Source organism: Panthera leo, chromosome C2 (assembly GCF_018350215.1).
Source record: "Panthera leo isolate Ple1 chromosome C2, P.leo_Ple1_pat1.1, whole genome shotgun sequence".
In the NCBI taxonomy this organism is placed as follows: Eukaryota; Metazoa; Chordata; class Mammalia; order Carnivora; family Felidae; genus Panthera; species Panthera leo.
In genome coordinates, this window is record NC_056687.1 from 150320333 (window position 1) to 150334644 (window position 14312).

The following is a 14312-nucleotide window of genomic DNA, read 5'->3' on the forward strand; positions in this document are numbered from 1 at the left end:
CCAAAATCAAGAGTCAGATGCTCAACTGACTGAGCCACCCAGGTGGCCCCAGACAATCTTTTCTTTAAGTTTTACTAAGTTTTAAGTCAGTTCTTACTAATATTCTGATGTAATTCTTATTTTATTAGAATTAAGCCTCTACAATTCATTACTATATATTTATATCGCATGGCATGTTTAAATTAAAAATTTACATCTGTTAGAGTCTCTTATTTTTATTTATTTATTTATTTATTTTCTTGATTTGGCTTACAAAACACTCTGCTTTTTATTTTTTCGAAGAATAAGCTCTTGAACTTATGATCATTTCTATAGTTTTCTGGCTTGCATTCATTGGTTTCTGCCTTTATCTCTGATGTCTGGAATGCATCGTGTATGTGGGTGTACGTGCTTTCTAACTTCCAAGTAGAGTTTCTGTGTATTTTAAGTTTTGTTCCAATTTGCTAGGTTTGCTCTGTCACTTCTGGTGGTCTAGGCACATGTGGCTCTTTAGATTAATTAAAATGAGTGAAATTTAAAAAATCAGTTCCTTCGAGGCAGTAGCCACATTTCAAGGGCCCAACAGCCACATGTGGCTGGCGGCTGCCATATTGTACACCACACAGAGAACATATCCGTCATTTTGGAGAGCTCTGCATGACAGCGCGGCTGGAGAGTCTCTCTTTTTCACATGCTTTCATTTGTACTTAATTTTTAAAAAAATGTTTATTTTTGAGAGACAGAGAGAGAGAGTACACACGTGTGCACAAACAGAGGAGGGGCACAGAGAAAGGGAGACAGAGGATGCAAAGCAGGCTCTGAGCTGTCAGCACAGAGCCTGACACGGGGCTTGAACTCACAAACCGTGAGATCATGAGCTGAACTGAAGTTGGCCGCTTCACCAGCTGAGCCACCCGGGCTCCTCGTAATTTGTGTTTATTTTTGGCATATTTGGGCTTCCCAGGGCTGCTAAGGGAATTTTAAAGTCACCAGCCATGGCACAATAAATTGTATCACTTTTGCATGCTGAATCAAGAAAGGCTCAGGACTTACCTATTTATTTTTTAAAGTTTACTTGTTTATTTTGAGAGAGACAGAGACAGTACAAGTGGGAGAGGGACAGAGAGAGGGAGAGAGAGAATCCCAAGCAGGCTCCACACTGTCAGCACAGAACCCGATGTGGGGATCAAACTCACGAACCATGAGATCATGACCTGAGCTGAAACCAAGAGTCAGACGCTTAACTGACTGAGCCACCCAGGCACCCCGATTTTTTTAAATCAAAATTAAAACATCTTCCTTCCCCGTTTTCTCCAAATGTTTTTCTCTTGGATTCTACTTTGTTTGAAAGTGATATTGCTGTTTTTTGTTTGCATTTCTTTAGGAAATATTGTCCATTCTTTCATTTTTAACCTTGCTGTATTATCTAAAGGTAACTTATTTTTCAAAATAATCTGAGGTGAACTTAGGTGATGTAACATTAACCATTTTATTATTTTATTTTATTTTATTTTATTATGTTGAGGGAGAGATAGAGCATGAGCAGGGGAGAAGGGCAAAGAGGAAGGGAGAGAGAGAGAGAGAGAGAGAGAGAATCTTAAGCAGGCTCCCCTCTCAGTGTGGGGCCTGATCTCACTACCCTGAGATCATGACCTGAGCCGACATTAAGAGTTGGACTCTCGGGGCACCTGGGTGGCTCAGTCGGTTGAGTGACCGACTTCGGCTCAGGTCATGATCTCACGGGTTGTGAGCTCGAGCCCCGTGTCGGGCTCTGTGCCGACAGCTCGGAGCCTGGAGCCTGCTTCGGATTCTGTGTCTCCCTCTCTCTCTGCCCCAACCTCACTCATGCGCTGTCTCTCTCTGTCTCAAAAATAAATAAAACATTAAAAAAAAAAAAAAAGAGTTGCACTCTCAACGGACTGAGCCACCCACACGCCCCAACATTAACCATTTTAAAGTGAACAGTCCAGTGGCATTTAGTACATTCACCATGTTGTGCAGCCATTGTTTGAAAACCTCCTGTCCCTCTAAAGTAAAACCTCCTATCCACCGTGTGGCTTCTTCCGACGGCCCCTCCCTACAGCCCTTGGCACCCCCTGATCTGTGTTCTGTCTCTATGAAAGGTAATTTATTTGTAACTCTCTTATTTATAACAGATTCCTTCCCTGACCCCAATGGTCTGCCCTTTTAAGTGCGTAATGCATCTTTTTCACTCTTTGAAGTAACGCTCTGACGGCCAGGAGCAAAGTGACTGGACTTTAAAAGGTCGAGGGTAACGGCTGAGCAGTGAAGAAAAGCTAGCGGGCAGCGCTGTTGCCATGGGGTGCCTGAGAGACGCAGTAATCCGGAACCCCAAAGGGCACGCCCCCCATTACATCATTACCTGGTGCTCCGCACTCAGAGCACAGGGACGGTGGGGGTGGCGGGGGGAGGAAGGGGAAGGGAGGGAGGGGCGAGGCATAAAAGACAACAGAATAAACTGGCCCTTGCTCTAATCCTGTCACTCAGACATCATCTGCCCTCAGCATTTTGGTACCACTGAGGCAGTTTAGCTGGATTATCACTTCCCGTATCAACAGCACCAAGCCTTTGCCCAAATCTGAAGCATGTGTTGGTGTTCAGGCAAACAGTCCGTTAGCCCTCTGTATGCGATCGCCTCTTTACGTGCCAATGATGTCCTGTCCCTCCCTTTGCATTTAGGGGCAGCTGCTGGCTTTTCTCAGGAGCACAAGTCATTCAGGGCTAAGAAGAGATTTAAGGAAGAGTGAATTTGGATCAAAAACAGGAGAAAGACTCTGGCACCTCAACCAGACCTTGACGTTCCCATGTACATATTTTTACTTCTCTCGGATCAAACCCCACAAGGAGCTGGATGTACGGCTGAGAGGACGTATCCACGTATCAAAGAGGTGAGCGGTACCGGGCAGGGTGCTCATCACTTCTCACTGCGCCCCCGCCCCCGCCCGTCTCCCCAGCCAACGGACCATGAAACCATCCACAGAGGATGCTTCCTGGGGCTCTGACGGGGGAGCTGCAGACGGAAGGGCCACAGACTGGAGGCACCGTCGGCAGTGGAAGCGATGGGCACTGAGACAGGGCTGACTTACCATCAAATCCTTGGTGGTGCTTTTCCTTTCATTAGTCCTGTTTGTCAAGGAGCCTTGGAGAAGGAAGTTGCGGTTAAATGTTTTAATGGTGGTCACTGAAGATGCCTCAATGTTTTCAGCTAAAAGGAAACACATGGAAGTAAGTGGTACCCAGGAGCGGGGCCGAGTGTTGAGGAAGAAAGACCAGGTGTCCCCATCACCCAGATTTTTGCTCTAGACTTGGCATCTCATTGCAGTCCACAGGTCTGACGGTAGAATCTCTAAATTTTGTGTCTATGTTTATGATGTGCACCAAATGAACTCAAGAATTGTTAGCGGCTTTCCAGGAAAAGGTAGCTTGGAGATAACTGAACATAGTTCGTAAATCCTTATTTGCAGTTCTGGACTATAAAAGGCTCTAAAGACAAAATCTTTATAACTTTGGGGCCAAAACTGTCTGATGGGAAACCCTGACTTAAACTGACATGTGGCCATTTAAAATCCTGGTCCATCCCACCCAGTGTGAACATTCTCGAGCTTTGCTGAAAGGATTTAATGTGTTTATCAGAGGCTTCCCCAGACACCAGAGGGAGGGGACTGTTATGAAATATATAGTACATGTACCGTCTTAGCTTTCTGATGTCCAACACGTCCTAAAACATATATTTATCCAAGGGTTTCAGATAAGGGACCGTGGATCTGTAATAAATTGTAATTGTATAGGGTCTCATGGAATATAAAGTAGGCATTCAATAAATGTTTGTTGAAGAAAAGATCAGTGGAACCAAGACTCAAACATCTATCTTCTGTCTGTCTGTTCTTCTACTTTGTAGATCTAAATCTCTGGTTTGGCATCATCGTCAGCGGCTCCTAAATCCAGGGAAAGTGTTCAAAATGCCCAGTGGATGAGGATGCCACCCCAGCATTGCTGGACTCCCTTCTGGGCGGGGCGCTGTGTTAGATGCTTTCGGTGTCCTGCCCACGTTTCCCTGACATCACCACACATTCTGTCATTCGGCACATTCTGGAAGCATGTGACCACAAGCACCGTCACTCCCTTGGCTCATGCATGGGGTGGGGCAGAAGTACCAGGGAATTAATGCCTCCCCACCCCCACCGGAAACCTCAGGGGCTGAGGGCTGACAGCTGATATCCTCAGCTTCCTGTTCTTTGGGCAGGAAACTCTGAGGTGCAGTCAATACTGTCTCCCAGAAGTCCCCAGCAGGATTCAGCCTCATTTGCCCAGAGAAGTAAGCTATGAACTAAATTGCACTGTACCGGGGTGCCTGGGTGGCTCAGTCTGACTCCCGATTTCAGCTCCGGTCATGATCTCGCGGTTCATGAGTTCGAGCCCTGCATCGGGCTCTGTGCTGATAGTGCGGAGCCTGCTTGGGGATTCTCTCTCCTCCTCTCTCTCTCTCTCTCTCTGCCCTTTCCCCACTTGCACACACACACACACTCTCTCTAAATTAATAAATAAACATTAAAAAAAAGACATTGGACTGTACTGATTTAATTTCCTTCCCTGAATCATTTCTCTCTTTTCCTACCACGATTTCTTGCAATCACGTTCCAAATCATATCCTTGTCCATGGATCTGCTTCTTGGGGGGGATTCAAGTCAAGACAGATTCTCCACAAGAGCACTTCTAGGTAAGAACTCCCCGTTAGGTCTGGTTCTCAAACTCAGATCACCAAGTCACTCAAAGTCAGCCTTAATTCTTTGATAGCTCTGCTACTGTTTTCCTTTAAGCACACCTTTCACTGGTGGGGCAGGCAGTTTCCTCCTCTGCTGCCTTGATGTGTCTATGGTTTGTACCTACAAACAGAACACAGCAATCAATATGCCTTTGCAAAGCCAAAGATACATTATCTTCCAAATTTTCCAGGTGGTGCAATATTCCAACAGAGGGAGTGAGGGACAAACGCACCTGGTTCCTTTGCTTCTGATCGCGTTTTCTTGTGAGGCGGACACACGGTGCTATGTTTAATCCTGCAATGGTCAGGGCTGAAATCCGGCTCTCAATATCAGAAATCTTAATGCAACAGAAAGACAGAATTGGTAGGCGAAAAAGCACAGGAGGGGAGGATCTTTGCTAAAAGTGTCAGGAACCTCAGGGCATCTGGGTGGCTCAGTCGGTTAAGCGTTGGACTTCGGCTCAGGTCTCGATCTCACAGTTTGTGGGTTCGAGCCCCGTGTCGGGCCCCATGCTGACAGCTCAGAGCCTGGAGCCTGCTTCCTTTTCTGTGTCTCCCTCTCTCTCTGCCCCTCCCGTTTGCCCTCTGTCTCTCGCTCTTAAAAATAATAAAAAAATTAAAAAAAGTGTTAGGAATCTATAAAGATTAAATCTGCCTTTATGTATACTCATTTACTCACCTTGCTTTTTTTTAAGATTTTATTTTTTAAGTAACCTTTACACACAACGTGGGGCTCGAACTCACAACCCTGAGATCAAGAATCCCGTGCTCTACTGACTGAGCAAGCCAGGTGCCCCTCATTCATTCAACTTCTACGAGGCCCTTCTCTATCTAGTGCCATAGTAAAAAAACAGCATAGGTTTTTCTTTGTAAATTTACATGTCTAGCTTGGTAGCTCCAGACTGTATCAACACCCTTGTCAGAGTATTTCTGGGGATAAATGGAAGCCTGGGGCATGATGGGAACCGTGGCCCAGGGCCTCCTGGCTCAGCCCGGGGGCAGAGGGTGTGAAAGGTGGTCAGGGAAGGCTTCTATAGCAGGCAACAATTGATGTGAACTTTGAAAGGCAGGTATGATTTAGAGGCCCTTCCATCTCCCATGACTCCATGAATCAAAACCGCAGAGCACCGGCTCTTAGGAGGGAGGTCCAACAGCCCCTGGTTCGAGTCCGTTTCTTTCACTAAAAGGACAAGTGCCTTGAGAAACTCCCTCTTCTCCCTGGGCGTCAGTTTCCTCGACTATAACATCAGAAGGTCAGAGAGAATTTTTTTCCCCAGCAGAGTCTTAAGGCAGATGCAGGGAGCAGGAGCCTACTCAGGGCCCAGAAAGAAGCCTGATCCATCAGGTCCCCAGGGTTGAAGAAGACAACAGTCCCTGCTCCCGGAAAAGAGCATTAGTATGTGCTGCCATCATGCGAAGCGCTTTAAATATGCGAACTCGTTCACGCTTCGCTCACGGACTCATTCGTGAACCTATGACGCAGGTACCGTGCTTTGAAAGATGGGGAGACCGTGGCTCCGAGGGTAAGTAATACGGCCAACGTTTCACAGCTGGTCTGGGGCAGAGCTCCGGATTCATGCCAACGCTCATGCTCTTGCCACACCGCCACGTTCTCAGAGGATGTGCCGTGGGGGACACAGGAAGAGGCCGGAGCGGGCCGGTGGAGGGGCGGCAGGAGGCAGGGGTCCCAGCCGTCTTGCTGCTCTCCCCACGCAGCCTGAGTGTTACTGGGGTGTCAGGCAGGAAACCTGAAAGGCGGCTGCAGCCAGTGTGCGTGGGCTCTGCCCTGAGGTCCCCCCTCCCTCCCCTATCCCTGCACTCTCTTGAGCTGCTCGCGACACATCTGTCCTTTAAGGGCAGACTACAGGGAGTGTGAGGCTTCCTGCTCTGACAGCGGCCCGCAGTTCGGTTCCCAGATCGAGACAAGGTCCATAAAACCGAAGGCAGGGCTGATGCCCTCCTCTGCCAATGAAGGGCACTGATGCGAGTGTCTGCGTGTCTGAAGGCAGCACCGACACGTTTCTCAGGAAGCCACACGGCGCAGGCTGGTGAAGAACGTGGCCGTGAGGTCAGAGAGGTTAAAACCCTGGCTCCATCACCTGCTAGTTATTTGACCTTGGGCAAGTGGGATAACCTTTCTGAGCCTCAGTCTCCCTAGAAATGAAAGGGGACACATCACGGAGCCCCTCGTGGAGTTGCTGGAAGGATTCATTACAATACTGAGGTCAAGCGCCAAGTACAACTTTTGGCACAAAGACAGGCTCGCTGAACACTAGGTATTATTGATAACGTTACTGTGATGTTTAAAAACGCAGAAAAACCAGGCACATTCAAACACAGAAAATGGTAGTTTGGACTCCAGGATTTTCTCCCATAAAACACGGCTCTTACAATTGAAGACCGGAGAAATCTAGAAGCAGGAATAACTAATTATCCAACATAACCCTCCCAGACACCCGCAAATAATATAACTTCTGGCTAAACCATCCAAGAAGTTATTTGCTGCAGAGTGTGCCCCAGAAAAGAGAAGATTTGATCCCACTTCCTGTAGCCTTTATGGCAAACGGATTAAAGGCTGGGTGGCACTTATGGGAAATGATTTGTATTTGGGGACAGACGCTCTTCAGTCATTCTTGCTGATAATGAATAGTTGACGGGGCCGCGTCCAAAGAGACCACACCTATAGCACACAGTGTTAAAGCACCCACAGGGTGGAGAACGGGCGTGCTCACACTCTCAAGAGTGCTTCCCGCTGTCAGTGGCGGTTGTGATTTTTGACTCTCTAAAACAAAAATCCCGGTTGAAAAAATAATTAGCACGCAAGACTGTCATCTTCTCTCTCCATAGGTGGTTTCTACTGACCCCAGTTTTCCTAGGATACAGTTTAGGGGTGCAAGGTGTCCGTCCGTGAACCAGGGGCTTATACTGAGCTTACACTGCACGTCTTACCAGCACGTCTCAAGGACCCCACTTTGAGCATCAGCGACTTAGTCCACAATCAATTCTGATCCAGAGTCAGAGGCCACGGAGATATCCATGCAAGCTGCAAACAAGTGTCTTCACAAGCTAATATCACAATGATACTATCTGTCTTACAGATAACAGCATTTCAGTTCTGAAAAGGCCATATCTAAATCATCAAAATACTGGTCTGAGAAATCTTTTTTTTCCTTCTTTCTTTTTTGTTTTTCTTCCTTTCTTTCTCTTTCTCTTTTCTTTCTTTCTTCTTTTTCTTTCCCTTTCTTCTTTGTTTTTCTTCCTTTCTCTCTCTTTTCTTTCTTCTTTTTCTTTCTTTCTTTCTTTTTTGTTTTTCTTCCTTTCTCTTTCTCTCCTTTCTTTCTTTCTTTTTTGTTTTTCTTCCTCTTTCTCTTTCTTTCTTTTTTGTTTTTCTTCCTTTCTTTCTCTTTCTCTCTTTCTTGTTTTTCTTCCTCTTTCTCTTTCTTCCTTCTTTTTTGTTTTTCTTTTCTTTCTCTTTCTTTCTTTTCTTTCTTTCTTTCCTTTTTGTTTTTCTTCCTTTCTTTCTCTTTCTTTTCTTTCTTTCTTCTTTTTTTTTTCTTTCTTTCTTTCTTTTTTTTCTTCCTTTCTCTTTCTCTCTTTTCTTTCTTTCTCTCTCTCTTTCTTCTTTTTTTTCTTCCTCTTTCTCTCTCTTTTCTTTCTTTCTTTCTTTCTTTCTTTCTTTTTCTTTTTTTGTTTTTCTTCCTCTTTCTCTTTCTCTCTTTCTTTTTTGTTTTTCTTCCTTTCTTTCTCTTTCTCTTCTTTCTTTCTTTCTTTCATAAAGAAATCTACATTTTCAGTTTCACTCAGCTATTCACCCCAGTTTTATTCAAAGTGCTAAAGCCGTGTCAGATGTCAGGCACTGAAGTTACCGTGTTAAGCTAGACAGCTATAGTCATGTCCTCATGGGGCTCTTAGTGTATAGAGGGGAAAAGGGCATCAAGTAAGTCATCAGCAGTGTGATACAGGTTAGGGGAGGGTGGTCTTGAGATGGAATGGGAACCTATATAGCAAGGAGATCTGCCTGTGGGTCAGAGGATTTGTCAAAGCGGAGGGCGACAAAGGTTTAAAGAAAATTCTGATATATTATCAAGGCTATAATTTTTTAGAAGGAGGGTTGGGCGGAATCCACCCGAAAGGACCAGGCGAGTGTGCTAGGGAACTGATACAAAGGCTTTGCGGTAATTCTTGTGGAAGACGGGGTGCTCTCCCCTCGTTCACGGTGGTCCTCCATCTGGGCGGGAGGGGTTCTTACCTGGAGCTCAGCGTGGTGAACCTGGGCTGCAGCCGTGGCCACCTGGTCCTCCAGATCTGCCAGTTCGGTCTCATCGGTGCCACTGTGGATGCAGCGGGCGGCATCCTCCAGTTCACTCAGCTGGCCTTCGAGTCCATACACGGTGCCTGCCGCCAGGTACACCTGCAGAGGGGGTGCAGCCTCGAGCTCAGGATTTGGAACCAGGACTGGTGGGGTCCCTCACGGGCGCCCAGGTGATTCAGGCTCAGCACTGGGGGAAAAGCCAGGCAATGCCCCCATCTAGAAACCTTCTTCACGCTTAAATGGTAGCATGAGGTCTTACCACCCCCTCACCGTCAACTGCACCTCCCCTGCCTCAACTTTCCGGCAAGAAAAAGCAACTTATGAGTTTTGAAAATCTGATAAAATACTCCAAAGTACATGGCGTCAGCCACATAAGTTGCAAATTTGTCCGGTGATTCAAACAACCAGAATACCAAGACAGAAGAAGCAAAGAACAACTCGTGATGTGATTTTTCCAATAAAAATTTTGTTTGAGGAAAAATAAGACGAAAACAGAGAAGGAGGCAAACCATAAGAGACTCTTAAACATGGAGAACAAACTGAGGGTTGCTGGAGGGGTGTTGGGGGGGTGGGCTAAATGGATGATGGGCATTAAGGAGGACACTTGTTGGGATGAGCACTGGGTGTTATATGTGAGCGATGAATCACTAAATTCTACTCCTGAAGCCATTAGTACGCTGTATGTTAACTAACTTGAATTTAAATAAAAATTAAAAAAAAATTAAAATTAAAAATTTTTTTTTGCTTGGCATTTAGTAATTGAGAAAAATTCAGAAAACATAAAAGAGATGAAATTAATTTAAAACAACAATTGAAGACATTTCGAATGAATTATCTCTGATTGATTACCTACAGCTTGCCTGGAGCAGATGAATGAAGGGCATTAAAAGGGACCTGAAATTCATAGCAGGAAAATAGTTTATTTCTTAGAAAAAAGCGCGATGTTGAAACAAACCTGTCAACTCTATTCACCTGTCAAGGAAGACAGTTTTTTGAGAGCTACTGAAAATTAAAGAGGAAGTCAGACGAAGGGAGTGATGTGAGGAAAAATTAAAGGGAAAAAAACGTTGACTCAGGAGTTAATGCAGCGATTGCCGTAAAAGTGGGCAAACAGAAGGTAGCATCACTGGAATCATTCAGACCACGGGAGGCGTGAAACAAATTCCCTTCTGCCTACAGAATAACGTGGATGAAATGACCAACAACACCGGACCTCTTTGATCTAAAGAAGCTAATTACTTACGAGGGGTTTTTTGAAATTTAATCAACATCCACAAAGCTCTAAGCATGTCATTGCAGCAATTTGGAGTTGATTTGAATGAAAACACGGTGGTCACACAAGCTCTTTTAACTTGAGTTAAATAAAGCAGAGTTGGGATAAGCCAAGAGCTTGTGCACACAGGACAAGCAAGCGTTTTGCACTGAGCTACAGCGAGTGTTGCTGAGTTGGGGAAAGAACACTGAGAACCCCGTCAGTTCCTTAGCCCGATTCCTGCATCTCCATCAAAACTGGTAATTTTAGGGGCGCCTGGGTGACTCAGTTGGTTAAGCATCTGACTTCGGCTCAGGTCATGATCTCACAGTTGATGGGTTCCAGCCCCTGTCGGGCTCTGTGCTGACAACTCGGAGCCCGGAGCCTGCTTCGGATTCTGTGTCTCCTTCTCTCTGCCCCTCTCCCACTCACGTTCTGTCTTTATCTCAAAACTAAATAAACATTAAACATTTTTTAAATAATAATAAAAAAAAACTTGGCAATTTTACACAACATTTCAGAGTGCAGCAAAGGCAGGTGCAGGTCTGATGAATGAGCACTGGTGCCACACCAGGCACAATGGGCTTGGCTGGGGGGCTTCCGGCACTGACTGGGGTAGTGGACGTCCGTCGTGTTAAGCGATTCGTCAGTCGCATGGTGGGCCACGAATCAAATGTCTGTTGACAATTGCCATATTTCAGTTTGCCCTTAGTTGTGCATTTCTTGGTCATATGTGAGTATCAGAGAACTTGTGTTTCTAAAAGATCCTCACAGTTTAATAGAAGACATTTATTCTTTGCCTTGAAAACAAGATACACTCCTTTATTGTTTGTCACCTGAAGGAAATGATGAATATTTCAAAGCTATTTGAGTGTAGAAAACCTTAAAAATTAGTCTCTCAAAAGTTCTGAAGTTAAAAATTTCTCTTCAGAGGGAAAGAAAATTGAGGGGAGAGAGAAAGAGAGGGAGGAAGAGACAAGGAGAGAGGATAAAAGGTAAATGTATTTTGATAAGATAATTTTATTTTTTAAATTTTTATTTAATTTTAAAAAATATTTAATTTTATTTAATTAAAAAATACATAATTTTGAGAGGGAGAGAGCGAGCAGGGGAGGGGCAGAGAGAGAGGGAGACAGAGGATCTGAAGCTGGCTCTGGGCTGACAGCAGAGAGCCTGACATGGGGCTCGAACTCATGACCTGAGCTTTAGCTTTAGCTTTAGCTTAACCGACTGAGCTGCCCAGGCACCCCTTGATAAGGCAATTTTATTTTATTATTATTAAAAAAATTTTTTTCAAGTTTTATTTATTTGAGAGAGACAGAGACAGTGTGAGCGAAGGAGGGGTGGAGAGAGAAGGGGAGAGAGAATCCCAAGCAGGCTCCTCACTGTCAGTGCAGAGCCCGAACCCATGAAACCATGAGATCGTGACCTGGGCTGAAACAGAGAGTCTGACGCCCAACGGCCACCCGGGCGCCCCTGGATAATTTTAAATATAAACTTACAGCGTTGCACGGTGAAACAAAATTTGGAATTATTATTTAAATGAGACCAATAATTTGAGTGAGTGTGACAATGGGGTTAAACACAACTCGACGTGACTTGGGTCTCAAGAGCCTGGATTTTTCCAGAAACACACAAAACTCAACATCATCACACCCTACAGCTGTATCATCTCAACGGTCTCTTGTTTTGTCTTCAGCATGGTCATCCGCTAACGTTCTTTGTTTTCTCTGCCAAATCAAAGCAATATGAAATAGCTCCAAGCCTCCGAGCTCCCGTATGAAATAGCTCAGTAAGGCCAGAATGTTCGTCTTTTACTCTGTGTTCCCTGAAAGCCCGCTCTCCTGGCACGAGGGGGAAAGGAAGGTTCTGTGGTTTGGCACCGACGCGGGCTGAGCGGGAACTCACCGCCAAGGTCATGGCGCCGGAAGGGCCCGTGATGGTGATGATGGTGACGACACACATTTATGGAGCCAGGCGCTGAGCCAAGGGTTTGATGTGACGTTTCTTTACTGCTCATGGCAGTCCCTGAGGTGGGTGCTATTATAGTCACGGTGTGAAAGAGGACAACGCTGGGTCCTGAGTTCCGGTGACTTCCCCAGGCCTCGCAGCTGGGAAATGGTGCAGCTGGGATTTAAGCTCCTGGGGGCTGATGCCAATTCCCTTGCCTTTATTCACCCGGTCCTATGGTGACCTGATACTTAATCTTGCTTGCCACGTTATGTTATGACTTTTTACGTTTTGAACTCTGACCTGAAAGTTCTAGAGTTACTGTGGTTATAGATCAACATGACTTTGGCTCTGTTGCGGGGGCTAAAAAAACAAACGTTAACATTCTATAGCAGTGGAAATGTTATTCTAATCTTAAAAAAAAAACAAAACAACCAAACCAACAAAAAAACAACCCATTTGAAAACCATGAACCTGGAATTGCTGGCTGGCTAAAGGCCCACTTTCGGCAAGAACCAAGGCTACCACGTCTGTGCAATCTGTGTCTTCTCCAAGCTCCAGCCACTGATGCCCATGACCCCATGGACTGGCTCCTGGTTCAAAACGCCCTTCTCAAAGCGGGTCAGGGGACGAGAACAGGTGTTTCCTTAAGGAGGGACTTGACATAACTTTGGTCTCAAGAGGCCTTGTGGTCAAAGCCTGTAGGATGAAGAGAGTGAAACATATTTCTTTGCTGCAGGACTTCTTGGAGTCTTTAATGTGCTAATCCGTATCTCAACGATCCTAGAAAGACACTATCCGGATTGATCAAGCTGATTTGGTCTTATCGCGTCTCGTCAGACTTACCTTCCATGAAACGCATTCTAGAGAACTAAGGCTAGACAGGAACCGACAGCAATTCTTTGCTTGCTCTCGAGGGCAGGGGAGCACCTGATGGGCCAGGACCATCTCCAGGGCCACGACCTCTCCGGTGCTGTAGGGGTACCCGAGAGCCTTGAGGAGGAGGACCGACGACACCCTCTGCCCGGTCCCGGATTCTGTGGCCGAGTGGGGCCCCTCGAGGGGAAGTCCCCCGGTGTCTCCAGCCACTACCTACGCGACGGATTTGGTGTTGCCGAAAGTTACGGGGTAGTGCGAAAAGGGAAGTCGGGACTGTCCCTCTCCTGCCTCTGTGCTGGGAATGACGGGGTGCCCCAGGCTGTCTGGGAGCTCCTCAAATGGTGGCAGTGGAGGGGTGAGGCAGCTGACTCATCCCTCCTACTCGTAACCCTGCGTAAATCCACAAGATGGCCTCTGGGGGTCCCCACTGCTCACACCACAGGTCTGAGAACGGTCATGCCCATTCTTCTGTGGACTCCTAGATCCATTTTCCACTCTTCTCTGCCCCACTCTGTTCTCAGGCTGCCCTGTGTGGACCTCATCACCCAGGCCCCCTTGTGGGGAGACACCAGCAGGAGATCAAAGGCAGGAGGAGAAAGAAGTCAGTCTCCCTTCCCCTGCTCCCTCTCTGTGTGGGCTTCTTGGTGACAGCTCCCACTAGGGGGCGATCCCCCAGGCTCCAGCTCTCCCCTGGGCTCCACTGCCCAGGGGTGGTGACCGCTTGCCCGCCTCCCCGCCGAACGCTACTCCCTGGGGGCTGCGGCATCCCTGGACCTTACCCACACTTCAGATTGTAGTCCCCTCCCGAAACTTGCCTTTCCCAGCCAAGTCCCTGCAGGTACAGTGGAACCCTACAACCCACAGCTGTCAGCGAGAGCTTCAAACACAAGAGACGCAGGCACGCAATCCAAGGGACTGAGCTCCCCGTGGTGCACAGGGGAGGCTGGGATTGGCCCCAGGATCCCCCTGCCTGCAAGGGAGCCAAGGGCTGATTTCACAGTGCCCAGCCAGGCAGCGGGTGAGAAGTGTCAACACAGAGAGACTAAGGGAATTCTGAAGTCCCCAAGCCCTACTCTAATTAAGTGGATTAACAAGGCACCTTGTGAAAACAGGAGATTCGCCATGTGAACGACATTTTTTTGTCATCGGAGGCAGCT

General features: G+C 46.6%; 1 protein-coding gene across 2 annotated transcripts in view; it reads right to left on the reverse strand.

The window, feature by feature from the left end:
* LOC122198849 (myosin VIIA and Rab interacting protein) overlaps positions 1-14312 on the reverse strand; it is a 370836-nt gene that overhangs the window by 4566 nt on the left and 351958 nt on the right. For both annotated transcript variants that reach the window (XM_042903697.1, XM_042903696.1), the window contains 4 exons: positions 9012-9173; positions 4996-5100; positions 4823-4883; positions 3087-3205 (listed from right to left, as the gene is read on the reverse strand). In XM_042903697.1, coding sequence (XP_042759631.1) covers positions 3087-3205; positions 4823-4883; positions 4996-5100; positions 9012-9173 — 447 coding nt within the window. The remainder of the gene's footprint in view (positions 1-3086; positions 3206-4822; positions 4884-4995; positions 5101-9011; positions 9174-14312) is intronic.